The 24,424-nt window shown below is 37.7% G+C and overlaps 1 protein-coding gene across 1 annotated transcript in view; it reads right to left on the reverse strand.

Moving 5' to 3' along the window:
- The window catches only part of LOC145981347 (small subunit processome component 20 homolog), a 161,734-nt gene extending 142,759 nt beyond the window's left edge, over nt 1-18,975 (reverse strand). The window contains exons 1-4 of the mRNA XM_083114575.1: nt 18,821-18,975; nt 13,227-13,510; nt 6,155-6,488; nt 737-955 (exon numbers count right to left, since the gene is read on the reverse strand). Of these exons, the coding sequence (XP_082970701.1) occupies nt 737-955; nt 6,155-6,488; nt 13,227-13,510; nt 18,821-18,865 (882 nt within the window). The 5' untranslated portion in view covers nt 18,866-18,975. The remainder of the gene's footprint in view (nt 1-736; nt 956-6,154; nt 6,489-13,226; nt 13,511-18,820) is intronic.
- Nucleotides 18,976-24,424: the final 5,449 nt, after the last annotated feature.

Consider the following 24,424-nt stretch of genomic DNA (forward strand, 5'->3'; position numbering starts at 1 on the left):
TATCTATAACTAGGGATGTGCAGGATCCCGAAAAGTCAGGATCGGGAAAAAAATTTCCAGTCTCGATCCCAACTTCGGGAAATGACTTCCCAACTTTCCGGGATCCTGAGTAGTCGGGAAATACCGAATGGTCATTTTAAAAAGTTGTTAATTCTCGGTGTTATCTGCATTGTAAGTTTCTGGAACTTATCGGATATTGTTAGCTTTTATTCCAGAAATACAAAAACAATCACTTAAAGTGAAAATGACGTGTAGAATTTGAGATATCCAGAGCTTCGGGAAATTTCGAACATTTCCCATCCAAATGGATGGGAAACGTTCGAAATTTCCAGACTTTGTCGGGAAGTTGCAAATTTTTCCTGTCCTGAAAGTTGGGATTTAAACAAATTTCCATCCCGATCCCATCCCGACCCAAAAAATTCTGTCCCGCACACCCCTACCTATAACTACCTCAAAATCATGTGCAATATGCTGAAATTTTGTCAAACGTTTTCTGGATATAAACATATAATCTGCATGCCCTAGTTTTTAAAATTAATATCTAAATATGGAGATTCTTTTGCATTGCAGTAATTTGGTAACATACATATATTAATGAACCAATCTGGTTCTCCAAGGGGCATTTTGAATTTTATATCAGATCGGTAGAATATTGGTTATCAGTATCGGCCAAAAACTTCATATCAGTCCATCCCAAATAATTGAAATAACAAATCTGTGTGTAAATAGTACTTACGTGTGATGCTTTCCAAAACAGTTCGATGTTCCTTGGCTTTATGTAACTGGCAAGGGAATTAACTGTATGGGTTAAAGCTTCATACAGCAATTTCTGAGGCACAACCTCACCATTCAAGGCATGTAGGAGAAATGGCAGGAACGACTCACTCCATGCATGGAATTGACCAGATACACCTTTCATAGCTTCAAAGAGCAGTCTCCCGACTCCAGCGATACCCTGAAAAATAAACACCAAATCTTGAAAATGCGAGCCAGATATAGAAGAGTGGTGGAGTTCATCATGATTGCAACTTATTTCTTGTTTTTAATGTTTCCTGGCTTCACTTTCTTTAACCTCTCAAGATGTTTTGAGCTAATCTTAAAGCAATAACATATGGTGAAAGGAAATAGTGGTTCTTGACAAAAGTCAAGATTACTTAAGCATTATATAAATTATGGGTGAACAATACTCAGTTGATTGAAAAGGTATGAAATGGCCCATATATTAATTAAGAAGATGAATGAACTTCGCAGGGTTTTGACAAAACATTTGCTTTTTAATTAAGGATTGGTTGAATATCAGTAAACTTTATCGGTATTGGTTAAAATTAAGTAAACATTATATTCAGAAGAAGAAAAACACAGGGTGCATGAAAATTTTCTCGTGGTGCCTCAATTTTCAAATATATATATATATATATATATAATGGATAAAAGCAAGGAGGGCCAAAAGGGCTAAGTAAAAATCAAATAAGGTAAAAGGAAACACTCACCGGGCAGTAGGAAAATTCAAAATTTTCGCTAATTTATAGCATCATCGGTGTGAGAAGAAACAGAAGACGGAACCGGAAGTTGGGGTCCTGCAGAGTTGCCAGGTCCCCATTGAAGAAGAAGCGGTGCGTAGAACAAAAAAAACACTGTTTCGTCACCAGGCTCGTCGTAAACTGTGAGTCTTCTCCCAATCCTCCACAGTGATCCCGAAACCAAAAACATATTTCCCGACAAACCCAGGGTGGTTTTCAAACGGCCCCCTAACCTCCAAAACATCCTGGTCCACAACACTCCTTCACCACACATCCAACACCCCCCTGCCCATAAATGCAACCGACCCAGGTGCAAGACCTGTCCCATCCTCATCACTTCTCACACCCTCCAGGTGCACACGGCCACTGGCAAATTTACCCTCCATCCCAAAGGGACCTGCCATGCCTCAAACCTTATCTACATCCTCACCTGCAACATCTGTGGTGATTTTTACCTGGGGGAAACATCAACGGCCCTCTACCTCCGCATCAATAACCACCGCTCCTCCACCCACAACCTGGACTTCACTGTCGCCGTCCACACCAACCACCACAACATCAGTTTCAACGACTGCTTCCGGGTAGCAATCATCCACCTCCTACCCCAACCAGCCAACACCTCTGTTCGCAAAAGATGGGAGAGGGCCTATATATCGGCCATGAGTGCAACCACTCCACCTGGCCTGAACAAGGCCACCCAGTAATGCCCAACCCTCACCCACCCTCCTGCCCTCCCTCCCAACTCATCCTACACACTCACAGTTTACGACGAGCCTGGTGACGAAACAGTGTTTTTTTTGTTCTACGCACCGCTTCTTCTTCAATGGGGACCTGGCAACTCTGCAGGACCCCAACTTCCGGTTCCGTCTTCTGTTTCTTCTCACACCGATGATGCTATAAATTAGCGAAAATTTTGAATTTTCCTACTGTCCGGTGAGCGTTTCCTTTTACCTTATTTGATTTTTACTTAGCCTTTTTGGCCCTCCTTGCTTTTATCCATTATATATATATATATATATATATACCGTGCGTTCATTTCGATCTGCAGCCGAGAGATCGGGAGAAGCGTGGCGGGCGGCGCTGACGGAGATGCCGACATTTGCGGCCTGTAATGCCCGCTTATTTTTATAGACATATGCAGACATTTATATAAATATTGCAAAACGCAAAAGTTCTTCTGTAATTCATCCAAGTTCTGCTCTTATATACACAAAAAAATACGCTTTAGAAACGATGTTAAGAGCCACAGATAATAAAACATTTTAATCATAGTTTTGACCAGTAACGTCCTGCTTAAGTTTATATCCTTGAAAGAGTTTTGTGCCGATGGGGATCGTTTGGAGGTTTTGAATGTGCAACACTGTATCAAGATTACGCTGTAGAAGAAACCGTTAAAAGTCAATAGTGTTCGTGAGCTTCCTTGCAATCCGAAATCTCCGAGCTCGAGTTTTTTGTTCCTTCGCGACTAGATGAAGACAGAGTTGTAAATATAGTGGCGAGCAATGTAAACCAAGAGCGTGTTAATTTCGTACTGTGCGCAAGAGTGTTATTCTTGGTTACTTGCAGTTACTTGTTTGTGTTATTGTAGTGTGTATGTGTGACGTGTCAGTGAGACGATTGGAATGCCAGCTGCAAGATTCACGTTAGAACAAAGATTTTTTTATGTATGACACGTACCTACGTGAAAACAAACTCGTGTCGAGACGTGTGTAGGTAATTTGTACAGAAATTCCCATGCGTTTCAACTCCACACAGAGATACGGTTAGACATCTTGTCCTTAAATTACGAGAAACTGTATCGTTAAATTTTAAAACACCTAAGCAAAAACGACAGATTCTAACCGAAGCAAAACTCGATGATATTGGTGCAGCGTTAGAACGTTCTCCAAACAAACCTCTACGCCGTGTTTCACAAGAGGTTGGAGTGTCAAAATCATCGGCACATACAGTCACTAAGCTACTAAAATTAAAACAGGTTAGTGCTCGTTTTGCAATATTTATATAAATGTCTGCATATGTCCATAAAAATAAGCGGGCATTTCAGGCCGCAAATGTCGGCATCTCCGTCAGTGCCGCCCGCCACGCTTCTCCTGATCTCTCGGCTGCAGATCGAAATGGACGCACGGTATATATATATATATATATATATATATATATATATATATATATATATATATATTTTTCAAGTTGGCTTATGGAAATTTCCATTAGCTTTTCTAAAATAATGAGTACACATGTGTGTGTTCTGCATCACGTTTATCATTATTATATATTTCTTTTACTGTTGTTAGCTGAATTTTAAATTCTGTGGCAATATGATAGAGATGACTGACTATATATTAGAATTTTTGCTAATACTGGTACAGCCTTCTTTAGGAATGCCACTCAAGTACCAGAATTAATTACTTTAAATACAATCTTTTATTCAATTAATAAACAAAAATACGTTAGAGTATTCAAATTGGTCTACTTACGCAAGTGAGTATGTATTCTTACGTGGACAACATTTCGGAAGCTTTACTGCTTCCTTCCTCAGGTTGTCGTTTTCAGCTCGGAATATCAAGCCATGTCAGAGAAGTGTCATGTAAGGATACTGGGTGAAAGGTTCGGGTTAAAAACACTTCATAGTGCTTGACCTATACAGAATTAAAACCACTTTGCTAAAAAAAACCTTAAAACTCACAATAAAACATGTAAAAACCACCGCTACGGTAAACTCGAGTGGCCGTTGAGAGCCTAAACTCCCTGTCAAGGTGTCTGCCCGCTCGCACGTAACCAATATGTTATTCAATTAATAAATTAAATGTGTTAAGGTCATATTTCAAAATGTGTAGTCAGATTCATGGCTTTCTTATCATGCTTTTGATTTGATTGATTTGATTTTAAAATTGTGGGAGCATCAGCACTTAGGCTATTTTGCTCCCGTCACATTATACGGGGACCAGCCCCTTATCATTACAAAGAACAACTCTAACGTTGCATAATTAAAAATCTTAAAATGTTCTGACTTTTGTTAAAAGCTGAGGCTGTAAAGGGGCACTCAGCACACATAAGGACAACAAGACAACACAAACAAAATTATCCTGGCCATGTGGCCAGTCGCCAGAGCCTCGTTAGTCTGCAGTCCAGGGTGTACTACTTCGAAGTGAGGTTGACTATTGGGTGTACTATGTGGAAGATCACCCCTTACACCCCAGCATGCATTTGAACAAAAGTGGCTCCTGGGAAAGAGGTTATAGCTTTTTCTACTCCTGTATACGTATATTTGTACAGGGTGTCTACCAAAATTCTTCTCTATTTCTTAACATTTATTTAATCACCCTCTACTTAGGCATAGTTGGTAATTAAGAAAATATATATTTTTATTCAATGGAAAACCCCTACCTCATGGCCAGTTAAGTTGCAAACTGAAGATGTACTTTAACAAGAGATTTAGACTTGCTTTAATTATTAATGCATGTAAAAATTAATGCTCCAGACTTTATCCTGGATGGGCAATGACCATATAATTTAATATTTTTACAAACTCCCTGCATACAAGATTGTAATTCTTAAAAAACAAAGTGAACAGATCGTTACAACTCAATATAATTTTAAGTTTCCTAATATTCAATTTTATGAAATCCCAATGCAGGTACAGTATATAACAATGTAAATTCACTATACTGTAAAAAATAGCAACAATTCTTGACCACAAACATAATTTCTCGACTTTTTCTTGACCTACATGTTGATTTCTTGACATTTTCTTGACTGGTAGACAACCTGTTGTATTATCAACTGTATGTTATGGATTGATTGATTGATTTGGTGTTTTAAGTCCATTTTATGCACAGTAAGGCTAATTGGGACTGGACCTATGTTGACCACTATGTGCCTCCACTGGGTATCGAACCTGGGACCCCTTGATTACAAGGCGACGACGAACTGTGGACATTTCTCTTAGCATACATTAAACCTTTCCATGCAATCAAATTAAATTGTAACAATGGAAATGTGAACTCGTCTTCTCCTTTTTCCTTGATTTGATTTAGTTTATTTTACTTCGCGTTTTGTGCCTCTTGGCTAATTTGCGAAGATGGGGATGAGTGATGAAATGATGAAATTGATGAATGGACATTCACAACCAACCAAGCCCGACCGGGATTCGAACCTGGGACCCTTGGTGTGGCAGCGCGATGTGCTAACTACTTGGCCACAGGGTCGGCCATTCTCCTTTTTCCTGAGAGAGAGAGAGAGAGAGAGAGAGTGAGTGAGTGAGAGAGTGAGAGAGAGAGAGAGAGAGAGAGAAAAGATAAAGAGAGAGAGTCTCTTTCTCTCTCTTTTCTTCTTTGTTTTTCCTCTTTCTTCTTTCTTTTCCTCTTTCATCTCTCTTTCTCTTCTTCCTTCTCCCTCTCTCTCCTCCACCCTCTTTCTCTCTCTCCTGAAGGAAAGAAACTCACTCTCTTCTCTTTCTTTCTTTCTTTCTCTTTCTCATCTTTCTCTCTTTTCTTTCTTTCTTTGAAAGAAAGAATTAATGAAAGAAAGGAAAGAGAGAGAGAGAGAAAGAAGAAAGGAAGAAGGCTCTCTCTCTCTCTCTCTTTCTCTTTCTGTAAGGTGATTAAAGTTGAAGTTAAAGAAATTACTTTACTTACATCTGGATGTCTTTCCAAATTGTCAAACACAAGGCACAAGAAGGTCTTTTTGTCTTTAACTTTACGGACTACAAATGAAAAACTTTCAGCAGCAAAGTTCTTTATGTACTCTGGTCTTTTTCCTCCAAGAAGCGGCGAATAGCATTCGTATGTTGCACCTATATTTTTGGTTAGATATCGCCAGAGGTACTTGAAGAGGTAAGACAAGCTTGTGAAGCTCCATTCTAACTGATCTGCATCCTGCGTACTCAACAGATCCACAATGCACTTGAAGAACTTTGGAAAATAGGGGTAAAATTCCTTCTGCAGGTCTCTCGACAATGCAACTACCAATCTGAAATATAATAAGAATAAAAACAATTTAGAAGTCTGCAACAGTTAGAACTTAAATCTTTAGCCTATTTGATTCCCGACCCGGCCAATTATGAGCAAAATGCAGTTTTATAAAAATGACTAGATCGGAGCCTATTTGCTGTAGACAGACGAATAATATATTGTTCGTTATACGTGGAATGAACCATAGATTCGGACTACATACAATTTATGCACATTGAGTGTATGTATGGATGCGAGGGAGGAAAGGAATATTTCTGGAAAAAAAATCCCCCTCCCACCCTCCACCCCTGGACAACAAAGTACAGGACATTGTCAAAGTACACATGAAAATGATCGCAGGCATGTTTGGAACAAGAAAAAAATTGCTCTATTATCATATGAGCAATAGAACACGACTTGTACCCTCCCCTCCCCCCCAAATGACATGTCTGTGCACCACTGACTCAAGTCTCGGATTGCAGAGTTACCTTGTAATGACTGTATATCGTAAGCTAATTGCCCCAGACGGATGAATCAAGTACCGTTCTATGCGGAATGAACCATACATTCGGACTACATACAATTTATGCACATTGAGTGTATATATGGATGCAGGGAGAGGGGAGGAACAGGAAAATTCCAAAATTTCTGAAAAAATCCCCCTCCTGGACAACAAAGTACAGGACATTGCCAAAACACACATGGAAATGATCGCAGGCATGTTTGGAACAAGAAAAAAATTGCACTATTATCATATGAGCAATAGAACACGACTTGTAGTGCAACAAAAATTCCGGGCTTTGTCGGTCTATGCTCAATGTTCTTTTCCCAGAGGAAGCTGCCATTTACCCCCCTCTTTATCGAAGAACAAGACCTGAAAGAGTCCTCAAGGTGCAATATATTTGTTAACAATAATATGAAAAAAGAAAATCGCAATTCCAGCCAAAAATAGCGACATTATAGTGTAAAAACTACGAGCATAACAAGATATCTCGATCGAGATACTTGGGCACCCGGTGGTTACAGGAAAGTATCTCGATTGAGATACTTGGGGGGGGGGGGGTGTAAGGGGTGACCTTCCACGTAGTACACCCAAATGTCAACCTCACTTCCACATAGTACACCCTGGACTGCAGACTAACGAGGCTCTGGCGACTGGCCCCATGGCCAGTATATTTTGTTTGGGTTGTCCTGTGTTTTGTCCTTATTTGTGCTGAGTGCTACTTTACAGCCTCAGCTTTTAACGAACGTCAGAAGATTTTAATATTTTATGATTTTAGTTCTGCAACGTTAGAGTTGTTATTATGTGTAACGATAAGGGGCTCGACCCCGTATAATGTGACGGGTGCAAAATAGCCTTAGTGACCCAAAAATTTTAAATTCAAATTCAAGATACTTGGGCACCAAGAGGTTAAAAGAAAACTTTCTTTTTTGTAGGAACAGTTTCTGAACTTATTAGACATTACTTACGTGAAATTTTGTATTTCAGCATTGCACAATTTAACGCCATACCTTTAGTGAATGAACACAGACAGTCTTTGAAATTAATTGGAAATAACCACTAAATTGTGCAACGTGGATATAACATATTTGACGTAAGTAATTCTTAAACCGCATTTACCGCATCCATCATGATTTTTTTGTTTTAGACAAGTAAGTTTCACATCTTACATTTACTGGAGGTGGTTCATATCATAACTAATGGTACTGAAAAAGGGGGGTAATACCACTTTAAGACCATGATAAAATTGCCACATTATTCCCAGTTTTCAAGGCAAATTTTCCAAAAACTCAAGGGCACGAGCAGATGATTTCTCTATTTCAAACTAAAATTTACCTAATTAACTTCAAGATACCTTATCTAGCAATAATCTTCCGTCTGTCAGTAGGTTGTTCTGACAAAGTAAACAGGTTGATAACAAGGTATCTTGATCGAGATAATTGGGTCCGAAGAGGTTAACAGAAAACTTTCTTTCTTGTAGCAACAGTTTCTCAACTTATTAGACATTACTTACGTGAAATTTTGTAGTTCAGCATTGCACAATTTAACACCGTGAATTCAAATTTAGTGAATGAAGACAGACAGTCTTCGAAATTAATAGGAAATAACCACTAAATTGTGCAACGCGGAAATAAGAAATTTGACGTAAGTAATTCTTAAACCATGTTTACAGCATCCATCATGAATTTTCACATCTTACGTTTACTGGAAGTTGTAACTGATGTTACTGAAACAGGGGGGTAAGACCACTTTAAGACCATGATAAAATTCCCAGTTTTCAAGGCAAATTTTCCAAAAACTCAAGGGCACGAGCAGACGATTTCTCTATTTCAAACTAAAAATTTACCTATTAAACTTCAAGATACCTTATCTATAGTCGTTTTCACGTTCAGAAGACACAATGGGCTCTTATGGGCAATGCTTTTCTTATGGGAAATACGAGCGCGCTGTTGTGAAATTTCTCGATTTACAAATTTAGCTTAAGTAAAATCGGTACCTGCAGTTTTGCAGGAAATTTTGTAGAGAATACGATGGTGAACACAAAAAACTGGTAACTTGCTTACATAATTTTAGATAAATTAAAAACGCAAATTTTTCTGTGAAAACACAATTTTTACATTGTTTTCATTCCTAACGTTGAAACATGCCGTAAAATTGAGGCATTCATTATTAAAAAAATTGACACTGTTTTTTAATTGTCATAGGTGACGGTGGTACTCAGAATTTATCAATACTTTAAAGCATATTTGCATTAAAAAATATTCAAATAAAGTATGTGGAGAATTTTTATATTCGTGCAGTAGAAAATGTCGTCGCTGGCCATTTTTTGTTCTGTAATTCCAAGTAAAAACTTCCAGCGACAAAGTTGTGGAGAAAATAATGAAATTATTTTTTATAACCACTCAAAGGTTCCCAGAAATATTACTTCCATGCATTTGGAGTTTCTTTTTAACCCGAACCGCGTGCGAAGTAAGGAGACGTTGTCTGGCCATCTTGAGCTGGCTCACCGCAGCATTCCGGCTAATCACCACCAAGTTTTCGAGTTGTCATTTTATTTCCATTCAGTAAAAATATGAACTTCATGCAGTTTGTTATAATAGAACTGAAATTACTTAAATTTAATAATTGACAATTATTTCCAATGCTGCTGTTGTGAGCAACATTAGTGCTGTCGTAAATACAGGCTGTTTTTGTTTACATTACTGTTGACATTAATACTGAAATGAAGATCACCTTTCAGTTTCCAAGGTACACATAAATTCATATACACCATATTAACCTTTGAAAGGCTTTCCAACACGTGACAAAATATGGGGTTTCAAGATAGAAATATGATATGCCTGGCTTGAGTCATTCACGTCTTATCAGTTCACGTAGGCCATAACTCATTTGTTTGTTTGGGTTGCAACTTAATCTAACCCATGTGGCAGGTTCCCCTTACTTGAGTGAGAGATCTGCTTTGGTATGTTTAGACTTTTTCCCTCTCTCGAAAAAGTGTTTTCAGTTGTGTGATCGCTTAGTGATTTTTACTTTTTTAAGTGATTTCTGAAGTGTCATATTCGTGCATTACACTCGCGTGTGTAGTGATCGCAATGGATCATAGTAAAAAGGATAATTGTAACGTTCATAGTATAATATTAATATTAATAATTACATATAATTATCATTATATATACAAAATATGTAACACCTTCATTGTGAAGGAAGGTCATCATTTCCCGGCGACATGAGCCAGTGCTGTATTGGCAACACTGTGCGGTTTCTCCATAAGCCCCGTTGTGTCTTCTGAACGTGAAAACGACTATAGCAATAATCTTCCGTCTGTCAGTAGGTTGTTCTGACAAAGTAAACAGGTTGATTTCTTCATTATTTTCCATACAGTTTTATTTTCCTTTCTCAATAAAAGTAACGTTGCCGCCTTGTAATCAAGGGGTCCTGGGTTCGATTCCCAACGAAGGCTCATAGTGGTTCGGATCCCACTTTAAACTGTAGGTCCAGTCTCAATTAGCCTTAATGTGCATAAAGTGGACTTAAAACTGCAACTCAATCAATCAATAAAAGTAAAAGCTGAACTATGAAAAACTTGCCTCAGGAAAAAAATAAATATGTATAAATTCAATGGGATTTGGATGAATAAAAAGTTACAATTTTATCACGTCTACCGAGATATTCATGCAGAATGCACGCATAATTCCCGGCGAGTATCCACACTGTAAGGAATAAATTACCAAAAATTAAAAATCAACAATTTTGAAGGTAGATATTTAAAATGGAGAAACAAGCGCCATTCATGTGATGCAGCATTTAAACGTAAATTTACTTTTGTGTGCTCGGTAAACTGGAAACCGTGAAGCTGTTTGACAATTTAATGTAAGTGAAGTGTCCATTTGTTGTTGGCAGCAGTTTTTACTAGGGTACTGTTCTAATAAAGTAGCAGCACATACAGATTGATTTCAATCAGGTGATTTTTTTAAAAAACCACTGATTAAAATCACTTTAAAAGAGTACATTTACAGAAAAATGCACATAAGGATTTTGTAGATCAGAATCACTTTTGGTGCAAGTACAGTAATCTGGTAATCGTTGGTGTTTATTAGGATCTATGAAAGGAAAAGAAAATGTATGTACCAATGGGGTGAAGCTCATACAAAAGGAAAAGGAATATGTAAACTATAAACAAACTTAAATTTTTCTTGATTTAAAATTCAATACTTTTTATGGGAAAAAACATTTTGTGTAGAAAAATATACAAAATACTAATCATGTTAAACTGTGAATAGTGTCATTACTAGAGGCACATATTTTTGGTAAATAAAAAAGGAAAATTTTGGTACAAAAACAGTCAATTTCGGGTTCAAAAGTGGTATATAAAATGACATTTTGGTTTTAAAAATGTGAATATAATCCAAAAATTTGATTAAAAACTGCACTATTACACAAAATATACATATCCCTTGTAATAGCACATTAAATCATTACCAGAATAATAAGTTTATTCCTGTACAAAGGGGTCCTTTTTTGCTACTCAAATGTTTGCAGCAGAATTAATAAATTTTCCGTGAATTTCATAACTCGCAGGATAATTGCGACTTCAGAAAGTGTCGCGACGGTTATAAACGGTAAATTTCGTGTTTAAGAGTCTATTTTGCATCGTTTCATGACAAAACAGGGTAGGAAAATGCACCTCACACCTTTCAGAAACATGAAAAATTAGCATTACAATGAGTTATTAAACATTTCGTGTTTTCGTCAAAAACGAAATATGCATACCTCTAGTCATTATCATTACACTGTAAATAAACATGGCAGCCAAAATTTTTGCGAAATATCATAAAAAAATTGCCAACATTCAGCAAAAAGGACTATAAAATATATTTTAAATAACAATTATACAGTACATACAGAATGTCTTATTCTCACTGGAAAAAAAAGTTACTGAAACTATAATAGTTTCAATAAAACACTCAACAAACACAGTTTGTTCAGAAAAAGCCTTTCTATATAAAAAAAACATATCTATATGTATGGTGCCAGCAATTTTAAGTGTTTTTTTAATCAGAAAGATCAATTTAAATTTTTAAAAATCAGATTTAACCCTTAAACGGGCAACCAGTGTCTATTTCACAATATTTGACTGTTTGATAAAGAAGGTCAGGCGTAAAAAAATATTTTCCATTTCATTTACGTAAACGGGCAAGCAGTGTCTGTTGGACACATTGTGTAATTGATATGTAAAGAAGTCTAATTGAATATGTATTAACAAATGTTTAATAAAAAATTAGGAATGGGCTGATATGAAATTTTGTCCGATATCGATAAAGTACCAATATAAAATTTACCGATAACGATAACCGATCCGATATAAAATTAGAAATTGTCCTTGAAGAACCTGAAAGGTTCATTGACCTCCTTAATAAATATGTTTTTCAAGGTGACTGCAGTGCAAAGGAAGTTGAATATTTGGACATTTACTTTTTTAGAAAGTAGGACATGAAGATTATCCATAAAAATTATGACAAAATGGCACAATTTTGCGCTAAATTATCAGATATTTATCGATATATCGGATCGGTAAAATAATCGACCGATATGCCTATATCGGCCGATACCGATAGAGTACCGATTAATCGGTCCCATCCCTATAAAAAATAAAGTATTTAATAAGATATCACATACAAATATTATTAACGCTAAAATAGAAAAAATGAAAAATATATGAGCAAATAAAACAATTTTCTCACCCTACCTTCAGGCCTATTATGTTTCATATACTATTTTGCAAAAATTACAACAACATGTACTTACGACGATGATGATTGATCGATTTTTTGTTTTAAGTCCACTTTATGTACAGCAAGGCTAATTGGGACTCGACCTACAGTTTAAAGTGGGATCCAAACCACTATGTGCCTCCACCGGGTATTGAACACGATGATGATGATGATGAATATGAGAATTATGGACATAACAATGATGATTAGGTTAAATATCATGTTACTCGCTGATGAAACATAAAAATCTCGCATTAGAAGGGCAGGATACATTTCAAACAATGCAGTGTCCGACAGACACGTTACAAAAATAGCTTGCCCAGTTAAGGGTTAAATAAAAAAAATGATCAAAATGATTTTTACAATAAAAATCATCATTTTTGTCCACCCTGTTGTATGTTAAATTGGAAGTAATTTTTTTCACAAAAGATTAACCAATAATTAAGATGATGCCTTAAGATTCCAAGAAATACACGATACTTACTCCAAGACAGGCTGCAAACAGAGGACATCCTTAGCCTCGAGGTACTTCAACAGGACATCAACAACTTTGTCCTTCTGCAGGATTAGCTGTGCCAGGGTCTCTATGTCTGATCCCAGCTCCATCCTAAATGCATCGAATGACTCGGTGCAATTAAGTGAAATCCATTTCTCCAAAGTCTCGTAGAAGAAGGTGTCAGCTTCATCTGGAGACAAGGCAAAGTCATGTCGAACTCGATGGAACACATCTATATCAATAGCACCAACTCTTTCGTTAAAGGATTGGAACTGAAATAAAAATTATGAAAGAGACTATTTACAAATATGTAGTGTTTCAAAGTGCTCTAGATGATCTTAATGTTATTTATTGAAAAGAATAGAACTCCTTAAATAATCATCAGCTTTTCTTGTGACATACAGGGTGTCCAGAATGGGACTGACAGTTTTTTAAAAGTGTGTTATTTTAATACGGTAAGGAGTAGCTAGAAACAAAAACATACATTTTGAAAGCAAACTCAAAATGTTTTATTGGAAGCAGTTCCGGCTCAGTATAGCTCCCCATGAGCTCCGTTTGTTGCATGGAGAATGTCTAGCTTGTATTCAATCCCCCTCCACATGTTCTGTAGCATCTGTGAGGTTACAGAGGCAAGAGTTTTCAGAATACTGTCATACAGTTCTTGTAGGTCATTTATCTTTTGGCAAGAATACACTCATGTACCCCAAAAGTAAGAAGTCTAGAGGGGTAACGTAAATCTTTTGCAGAATGTCAATGGAAAATGAATGTCCTTTCGGTTTGACATCTGGCTTAATTTCGTCCAACAACTGCACCTAGGATGCATACAAACGCAAGCTTTTGTGCACGACTTTGTGAACAGTGGGCCTTGGAATTCCCAGCTGCCTGGTCCCCTCCCGTATTGACTTCCATAGGCTACGCCTGCTTTTTCCTGCACCGACGCAAATTTTGTTTGAGCGACAGAACACATGAGGGAGATTGAATACAGGCTAGACATTCTCCGTGAAAGAAAAGGAGCTCATGGGGAGCTATACTGTGCTGTAACTGCTTCCAATAGAACTTTTTGAGTTTGCCTTCAAAATGTATGTTTTTGTTTCTACCTACTCCTTATCGTACTAAAATAACACACTTTTAAAAACTGTCGGTCCCATTCTGGACACCCTGTAAGAATAACTAGATATTGGATTTCTATGTAATATCAAAGGGATATGTAGCTAATGTAGTATCACCATACAATGAAAGCGTAGGTGATGTGATCAGCACCACAAACCTGGCTGCATTTACCCCCCAGAGTTACCCCACTTCTTTTCACCCTTGCATGGTAGACAGATGACCTAATGTCTGAGCTACCGCATCTCTTCTAAAAATGCACTTCATTGATAGGAAAATATATCACATGAGCTACAAATTTTCTTTATCATGTTTGAGAGATCGAAAATATAGGAAAAAGGATCAAGATAGGAAAAGTTACCGAAATATATTGTTTTATGTAAAGTACATTAGCAAATATGTAAAATCATGTCAGTTATATAAGTCGTTGACATTTTCCTGTTCAAGATATGTAACTAGAGAGGAATAGAATATGTAATTACATACAAATCTGGGCTCTACATGTAACAGTAATTAAAAGTGAATATTTATTTTTCATAAAACTGACTGGTATTTATAGATGTCAGCCATGAGCTGAAATCCACTGAATTGCACTCTTAGATTTTGAAATATGAAATATATAAAATGAATTCTGTTTTAAGTGCACTTTATGCACAGTTGGGCTATCGGTTTATTGAATTGTCATCATAGAACTGGGCCTTCAGTTTAAAGTGGGATCCAAACCACTATGTGCCTCCACCGGGTTCTCTTGATTACAAGGTAACAACACTACACTGCACCATCACGGAGGCCACAGTTAGCCTATCGGGACTGGAGCTACAGTTGAAAGTTGTATCCAAACCATTGTGCAATGGGCCTGCACTGAGTATCAAATCTGGGATGCCTTGATTACAAGGTGACAACATTACCACTATGCTATTAGGGAGGCCTTATGACTGACTGGCGGTATATTTTACTTCACTTTTGGCTAATCATGAAGATGAGGTTGAGTCGTAATGATACGATGAAACTGATGAAGGGACACTCACTAACAAACATGCCTATACTGGGATTCGAATACAGGGGATGCCTCATGAAATATAGTACATGAACAAGAGGTAGATTCAAACTATTTAGCACAGTTAAACCCTTCACCAAGTATTATTTATTGGAGAAATTATCATTTGAAAAGTATTATGCGAGAAGCTGTTCTTTGTTTCGCCATCTCAGATACAGAGTTTCAGCAGATTTTCATCCGAGGCTCGAATGAGCGGATCTGACTTGATTTGCTTTATTTTACTTCGTTCTTTGGGCCACTTTTGGCTAATCTGCAAAGATGGGGATGAGTGATGAAATTGATGAATAGACACTCAGAAACATTCATGCCCAGGCCAAGATTCAAACCCGGGATCTCTGGCATCGTAGCATGATGCACTAACCACTCTGCCAAGGGCACTGGCAGGATTTCACTTGAAACCAAATATTACATCATCAGGTGTTAGAAGCATTTAGGGGTGTTATTCTAATACCAAGGGCTGATACAAGGCTGGGTGAGCCTCATAGTCATGCAGAAACAGGGAAATGACTGGAAAAATTCCTGATACAGATCACTTGCATCCTGTCTCCTCTCATAACTCAGAAGTGTAATATCCACATTGGCCCAAGTTCCTTTTGTTTCATTGTGATTTCATCATGCTACGAATGCAATTTCAACATCGTTCGATTTTGATTTACTTCTGTTAACACATACTGCGGAGTTTTAGTGATTACGTAAAGATTTTTGTTCAATGTATGCTTTCGTAGTTAGGTTAGGCAGGCCAGGTTTGGTTCTCTTAGCATTAAAATAAAGTTTCTAAATGCATTCGGTACTAGTTTACTATCCTTCGGACAGACTTCTTCATTTCTACAGAAGAAACTACTTACCGTATAAGTTCCTGTAGTATTATCTAACATCGGGAAGGTGTCTTGTGCGATGTGGGAATGTATGATAGGGGAAATTCATGTTCATTGTTGAAAATTAATTATCCCGACGGACAATAGCCTTTGGCGCGTACTCCTTCGTACATCATCACGCGTTGTGATTGTGTTTTGTTCATGTTCATTGGGTATCCAGTGTTTCGAACTGTCTGTGTTTGCAACAAAAGTTAGAAACATGATGTGTTGTGGATGCGTGGTGAAATTTGTACCGGGTGTGGAAGATAAAGTAGATTTTTTAAGTTAATTGAACATGGGATCGTGAAGAATGGAAAGGAAATGTCGAAAATGTGGCAGTGAATGTAAGCTACTCGTTACAAGGAATGGGTTGTGGGTAAATGCCTAATATGACGTATCGTGGATGCATGGTGAAATTCAGGTAAATTTTCAGTATCCTGGAAAAGGATTTCTTCAAATTTACAAGTTTGGGCAGGTGACTCCGGCCAATTTCTAACATGCCTTTAACAGGGACTCAATAGAGAAAGCCAGGGAGCCGGAGCGGTGGCTGGGACGCGTTAGCGGTTGGGGGTGGTAGGTCAATTACCTCAGGGGCGGAACCAGGAATCGGTGGGAAATTTGGACTCAAAAATTTCAAACGAAAATAATTTTGTAGTTTAAATTTCCCACCGATTTTGGGACGGATAGCGCCAAGAAACATTATAATTTCCTTCATAAAACAATGCATAAAAGTTTACGGGTATTTCTTGGGTTCCGAAGGTTGAAACACTGCATAACGAATGTAAATCGACAAAACACAAGCACGCCGCGCTATTATGTGGGAAGGTGTATGTGTCTCAGGCAATTGAAAAGACTACGAGAAAGAAGAACTCTTAATGTGAAAAATTGCAATTACTTTCATGAATAAAACGTCAATACACCTTAAGGAATGTTCTGCGAAGCAGATAGGTAAGTACGAATGTCAAAAATTGACGAAACGAAGAAGTTATAGGTGTCCGAAGGATAGTAAATTTTTACCACAAATTGTCCATGGGAAACATGCATGCTTGCGCTAAGGTAATTTTTAAGTTTTTTCTCTTTTCAACATAAATAACTTTTTACGAAATCCAAACAGTGCTCATTACATTAAGGAAGGTTCAAATTTTGAGTGACAATGATTGCCAAAATTCTACGATAATTAGTGTTCATGCTAGGAGAATTTGAAAAATATCACAAAACAATCGGAACCGTTACCTCAACCTTTAAAATTCCAGCCCACTCCGAAAGAAAAGAAAAAAATATCTGCACACACCAGTAAATGGAAAGGGGAAAATTGTTCTCCAGTTAGCTGCACTTTTTGACTCTCGGTGTAGTGCTGGTGTATTCCAGTGCAAGAAAATGACATTGAATCAAGTAGACGGAAAGCGGTGTTCAAGATTCAGATGATGCCTGTCTGCTGCTTTAAACGTTCATTTGATTTGTAGCACGCACCACGTGACCATACAACACACATACCCAGACGCAGAACATAGTAGGCCCCTTTAGTTCGCAGCACTTTTGGACTCGATTTGACTGTCTTTGCACCGAAGCATCTAGTTGGTTGCACGGTGCAACACAGAGTCGTCTAGTTCGTTGATTTGGAGTCAAGTAGTGTATTTGGTGTCTGCACTATGTTCCGGAGCGGTGTACGTGTGGTGTATGGTCACTTGGTGCATGCTAACTAATCAAATGACGGTAACGGTTCCGATTGTTTATGATTTTTTCAAATTCTCCTAGCAGACAGACTAATTATCATAGAATTTTGGAAATCATTGTCACACGAAATTTGAACCTTCCTTAAAGTAATGAGTACTGTTTGAATTCGAAAAAAAGTTATTTATGTTGAAAACAAAAACTTAAGAGAATATCTTACGCAAGCATTTGCGCCTTCGATGGACAAGGTATTCTCTGTTGACAAGCGACAGTAGAAGTAAATAGAAAACTTAGTAGAATGCAATTATGAACTGTATTTTAATGCTGAGAGAACCAAACCTGACCTGCCTAACCTAACCACGAAAACAAATATTGAACAAAATCTTAAGTAATCGCTAAAACTCAGCAGTATGTGTTAACAGACGTAAATCCAAATCGAACCATGTAAAAGTTGCATTTGTAGCATGATGAAATTGCAATAAAACAAAAGGATCTTGTGCCAAACTATGAATGCAATTAATTGAGTACACCAACATTAGGATAAACACTGGCTCACTAACAATGCTCAAGGGAATAGGGGAGACCCTGCCACACATTCAATCTGCGTTCCGGGAAAAACGACGGAACATATAATAAATGCCTAGTAATAAAATCAAACCAAGTTTTACTCCAACCAAGCATTATACATGTGATGTTTATAGTTTGGTAAATGTGCTTGCTGTATTCCATTAGTCGGTAAAGTAATATTTAAGTATATATAATCACAGACCTAATTGTTGCACTTGATATTACTAGTCACTGTGCAGAAAATGTTCTCTTGCAATAGGAAACTTATTACGTATAATGTTTAGTATTTGTAATTGGTAATATTTCTTATTATAAATTTTGCTTACCCTAAAAGTGTTTTTCTCTTTATGTCTCGTAGGTTTTGTCTTCATTTTGAAATGGTCGTATACTTCTTCCTATTTTATTCTGTTTGTTTATGATCGGTCCACGTGTGATCCTTGCACATTTAATAAACAGCATGCCATGTGTCAATCACGGTAGGCCATATTGTGCCACAGAATATTAGCAAGAAATTGCATCTTCGTCTTCTTCTTTGTTTGGCACACACCGCCTATTAGCGATTTCCTGCCAGAGGTCCTAGTTGGAAGCAGTTCATTTTTTTCTCAAAGAACACCTACACTTTAGTAACACTCTTCTTTTTCTGATACCATGTTCGTGTTTTGTTATGTGAAAGTTTGTTAACACTTATAGTGCTGACTTCTAAGTCGCTTTCCATCCCAATAATGCTGACCATTTTCACTACTTTTTAAAAACTCATATCTCAAAAACTAAAAATGTAAAATATATTTATCATACACTGTTGAAAAGTTTGATTCTTCCCCTTTTGTATATATATATATGATATGTTACATTATAACCACATGGCTACCTTGGACGCAGGCCCGTAGCCAGGAATTCTTTGTAGGGGGGGCGAAGTCAATCCTAGAGGGGGCAAATTTTTAATATATTGTGTCGCATTGGCAGGGTACATAGAAGCACTTGCCCCCTCCCTCAAAAGAGATAGTAACAGAAAAGGGATGATATCTTGAAACTGCAACGAACAAAAAAAAACTTCGAGCAACATCAAATAGCAATATTACGATAATGACTTTTCCAGATTGCCAAAGAATATAAAGTTTAACATAAATAGGCTAATAGGGACTGTATCTACTTGATATTTACAGGTCGATAATGTTAATAGATGATTAATATGTACCAACAGCTTTGGGCCTCTCTGCAGAACTGATTAAGGGAGCCCTTTATAAATCATGCTTCATAATGATTTCCTCTAGTTTCCAGTATGCAAGATCTTTACGCACAAAGGAATCTAACGAGAATCCAACAACACCATTGTGTTGTGTTATGCAAGAAGAATCGAATTAATTAAATAATAATTGTTACATATTATCTACACTTTGATGAATTCTGTAAAAATTTGTAATACATTTTTGTACTTGCTAAAACATTAATTCACATTAGTTCACCACGGACTCTATTTCCTTCAAAGGGGAGACTCTTGCATCACTACAGACAATGTTTGCCTACTGGTTACGTTAACCATTTTGCCAGAGGCGAAGATATAGTACAAGCAATGCAAGCACTGCTTGCATAATTCGAATATCATTTAATGTACTTAATGTTCTGACCGTATTTAGTTTCCATCGCACTCGATTTCGCGAAAAAATGCGGCCGCAAACTCCCCCAGCAGCTCTGTAGCAAGCACCAGCCTCAATGCTTGCAGCCGTTCTGCGGGAAAATAAGGCCTCCGAAGGAGTCACATGGCGAAGCGTTAAATTCTGGTGGAACCCGTCCACAAAGCTTCTACAAAAAGCTGTGCTTTCCGAGCTTGCGTGATTCCCGAAAATAGCCGAGTTCAACCGAAAGCAGAAGGATTCATCTATGGGTACGTAGCCAGCAAAAACTAGTAAAGAATATTTGTCTTCATGAACACGTAAACAAGATCGCAAATATAATAATAATTGTTAGTCATAAAATAACTAAAAGAAGTTATTATCACTGTTCTAAATTCCATATATATCATATTATATTACAAATTATTTTAGATTTCGCGAAATGTAAAACGCGTAAAAAAAGTTGACATTGGGAGTTGGGGCAGTGGAATTTCTGCACCCCCGTGAAGAGTTTTCTCAGGGAGGGAGGGAAGATTGGACGGACCTTGGTCCTGCACCCTGCTTCCTGGTCGGTCCAGCTCAAATTACGCCAGAAGTGTTGACCGCTACCAGTGTTTGCAACTGCCAAATTATTTACGCAGTAATTCAAGTGAGCTCTTTCACAAATTTTACAATCAATAAATTGACTGCTTTTGAATAAAACTTGGGGTGAAAATAAAGCTATCTGAGAAAGAACTATCTACTGATATTTGTACATGGCATAGAAGTAAATCGTATACATTCTGCATATTATGAGCACAAGAATATATTTTAATGATTGATTGATTGATTTGTTGTTTTAAGTCCACTTTATGCACAGTAAGGCTAATCGGAACTAGACCTACAGTTTAAAATGGGATCTGAAACACTTGTGCCTCCACCGGGTATCGAACCCGGAACCCCTTGATTACAAGGCGACGACACAACCACTGCGCCATCGGGGAGGCCCGAATATGTTTTAAGTTCTATTATTATGACGCAAGTGGTGTTCCCAGGGTCTTTTTACGGTCCCCATTTTGTCATCTTTTCCTTCCTTTGACGTTTTTTCTTAGATATACTGGGCCAAAAGGGGGTTATGTCTACCATCCACCCCCCACTTCGCCCCGGGCACGCCATTGAATGACATTTTATTACTTAAATATTAATGTACATACTCGTTCTGCTGAAATGATTCTGATTCCTCCGCGTAATTTTTATCTCCAAACTGATATATCTTTTGTGACGGATAAAAAAAATTAAGGAAATAGGTTGGTATCACTTTCTGTTGTTTCACAGATTTTCAAAGTGATCTTGTGTGGATGCTTGCAGTTGTGGAAAGCGCGTGGGATACTGTGAGTGTTTGTTGCTTCGTGTTTTGTGCTGTGAATTTATCGGAATGAACGCGTATTTAGGAACGGTTGATGTGAAGTGCGGGTGTATTATTGAGCAATTGAAAATTGCTTCGTTTAGCTCGAGAGAGATACCAACACCGCATTTACCGGACTTAAAAACAAGTTAGCCCAAGGGGCTTTGTGCGACATTTCCAAAGGGTGGCATCCAATGGACCAAGAGTTTGAAATTTATTGTGGTGAGTACATCGTCTATGCATGTGTTTCTTTGCTTTGAAATGAATTTTTTATTGTTTGTGTTTAACTTTTTATTTAGTGTTTAAGTTACTCCAATGCGGTGTTTAGGGTGCCCAAAAATACTAAATTACATCATGCAGCGTAAAATAAACAAATGATTCCCATTTTTTTTATCTAAATCGGTTTGGTCACCGTTTGACCATATTAAACAATAATGAACAAATAAAGGTACTAATAAGTAAGTAAGAAATTCCGTCTCCCTTTAGTCGTATGCGGAAAGTTCGCATATGCAAAACGTTTAATATCATATGAATAACGTTATCTGGATTTTTTTAAAAAAGTAAATGTGACGTTTGCGGATCATATGGTTTATTTTTAGTACAGTCACTTTATTACGATATTTTGACAAATCCAGCGACTGGGTAAATGAGGCTATAAACCTTGAATCTTTCCCCTCGGCATGTCGTAGTACTACATGTTTTGTTGTACTGAAACATTGCTTGCCTCATTCGTAAGACTTCGCTTCGCTACTGCATTTTGCAAAATATTGTGTGAATTGTTCAGTATTATATTGCTATTTGAAATACACGTTTTGACACCTGATAAACAAATAGGAATCCCTCGATTGATCAATGACTTCTTGGATTACAGTGTCATCATTAATATTTCATATTAAGTTTCATAGAAAGAAATTGTTTTAATAGGGCGGGGCGCCATGGTATTCTGTTTAAGATTTTTTTTTTTTCATATGTATCGTTTGGCTGCAAGGGCCGACTCCCGTCGCCCCACAGCTATTTATGGCTCTGAACTTGTTCTATAAGAAAAGCGGACATTGCGAGCGAAGCGAGCAAGAAAATTTTACGAAATGTATTTTTATTTGTATAAAATTTGAAAGAAAAATGCAAGGAACACGTAAAAACTAATTCCATCATGAGTATCCAATTGTCCTGCTATTCTTAGATTCTCCTAGTCTTGTTTTTTTACTTCAATCTTTGCTTCCCCTTGAATGGACTTCCGTCCAATGTCGGGGGGAGGGGACAATGCCCCCTGCCCCCTGTAGTTGCGGCACTGTATATGAGTGTCTCTTCATCAATTTCACGTCATCACTCATTGTTGCGATAAGCTAGATGAGGCAGAAAAGCAACGCTAAGTAACAAAAATCAAATATCCACTCCCTCTCTCTACCACATGAATCACTATTACCAAAAGGTAGACTTTGGAAATAAAAATGTAAGAAGTTCCAAGTTCAGGGCAACACATTCAAGAAAAACATCCGAACACATTAGGTTACCTTTAATACAAGACTACTCAAAATGTCACAACTGTTCTAGATACTGAAAATTGCGAAATCATTACCCGAAGTCTGAATTTGGAAGGGAATTTTTTCCCCCAATTCTGATACGACATTATACGGAATCCCATACACCCTAATAAATCACAAAATCAATAAGTGTCTTTGTTATGTTGTTAGAGTAACACATGATATAATTGTAAAGATTTGTGAGAATTCCAGGTAGGAATGTGTTCTGTATTTTTCACAGGGGGGGCAAAGCAGGCTCTCAGGGGGGGCAGTTGCCCCCCCTGCCCCCCCTCTAGCTACGGGCCTGCTTGGACGTTTCATCATAAATGATATGAAATGTACTAAAAATAACAAAATTGACAAGATACGTATATGACATAGAAAAGCAGTGGCGGCGATTGGGTCCAGAAACTGGGGGGCAAGGTGCCAAAACAGTATATTTCCCTTTGTAGATAAGATTTAGCAAAGGGTGGGGGATAAAAGTAGCGAAAATTGGGGAGGCAACTGCCCCCCCCCCCGCCGCCACTGTAAAAAAGGGAAGCAAGCATATCGCTATCAGACAACGACGCGAACAGAAAGGTTATTCGCATTTGCACACCATCTAGTGGCAGTATGAATTATTTTTTATTATTTTTTTAAAAATTTTATTTCGCGTTTTGTGCCTCTTGGCTAATTTGCGAAGATGGGGATGGGTAATGAAATGATGAAATCGATGAATGGACATTCACAAACAACCATGATGCCCGCGCTGGATTTGAATCCGGGACCCTTGGCGTCTCAGCGCGATGTGCTAACCCCACAGAGTGGCAGTATGAGGAAGTACGATGTCCAAACATACTCAGGATTGCTAACTCCGTAAACGTACGGCAAATGACCCTTGAAATAAATTTTGAATTCGACTCCGTATATATACGTGTTCCGCACACTACAGAAGTTCGGGAACACCGTATACATAGGCGCCGACTCCATGGGGCTTAGGGGGGCTCGAGCCCCCCCAATGTTAATTATGTGGGGGCAGAGCCCCCCAATGTTAATTATGTGGGGGCAGAGCCCCCCCAATGTTAATGATGTGTGGACAGAGCCCCCAAATAATTTTGCTTAAGAGGATCTAATGTATTATTTTTCTTATCTTGTAAAGTTTACTCCGAATTGTGCCACATGAACTTAACTTTAAATACACATTTGAAATGTTTTAGACCATCAACTTTGGGGGGGCTGAGACCGCTAAACTATCAACTTTGGGGGGGGGGGTGCTATGACCGGAGACAACAAAACACATGACTTATTACTATATACTAAGTATATAATTATTATTTACTATTTTACATATATTAATCAGAGACATAATGAATTTAGCCAACGACTTGTTAAAGACTGTTTTGGAATCCCCTAAAAGAATGCAAATATTTAGGAATA

The sequence above is a fragment of the Lepisma saccharinum genome, chromosome 29, assembly GCF_977018435.1.
Source record: "Lepisma saccharinum chromosome 29, izLepSacc3.1, whole genome shotgun sequence".
In the NCBI taxonomy this organism is placed as follows: Eukaryota; Metazoa; Arthropoda; class Insecta; order Zygentoma; family Lepismatidae; genus Lepisma; species Lepisma saccharinum.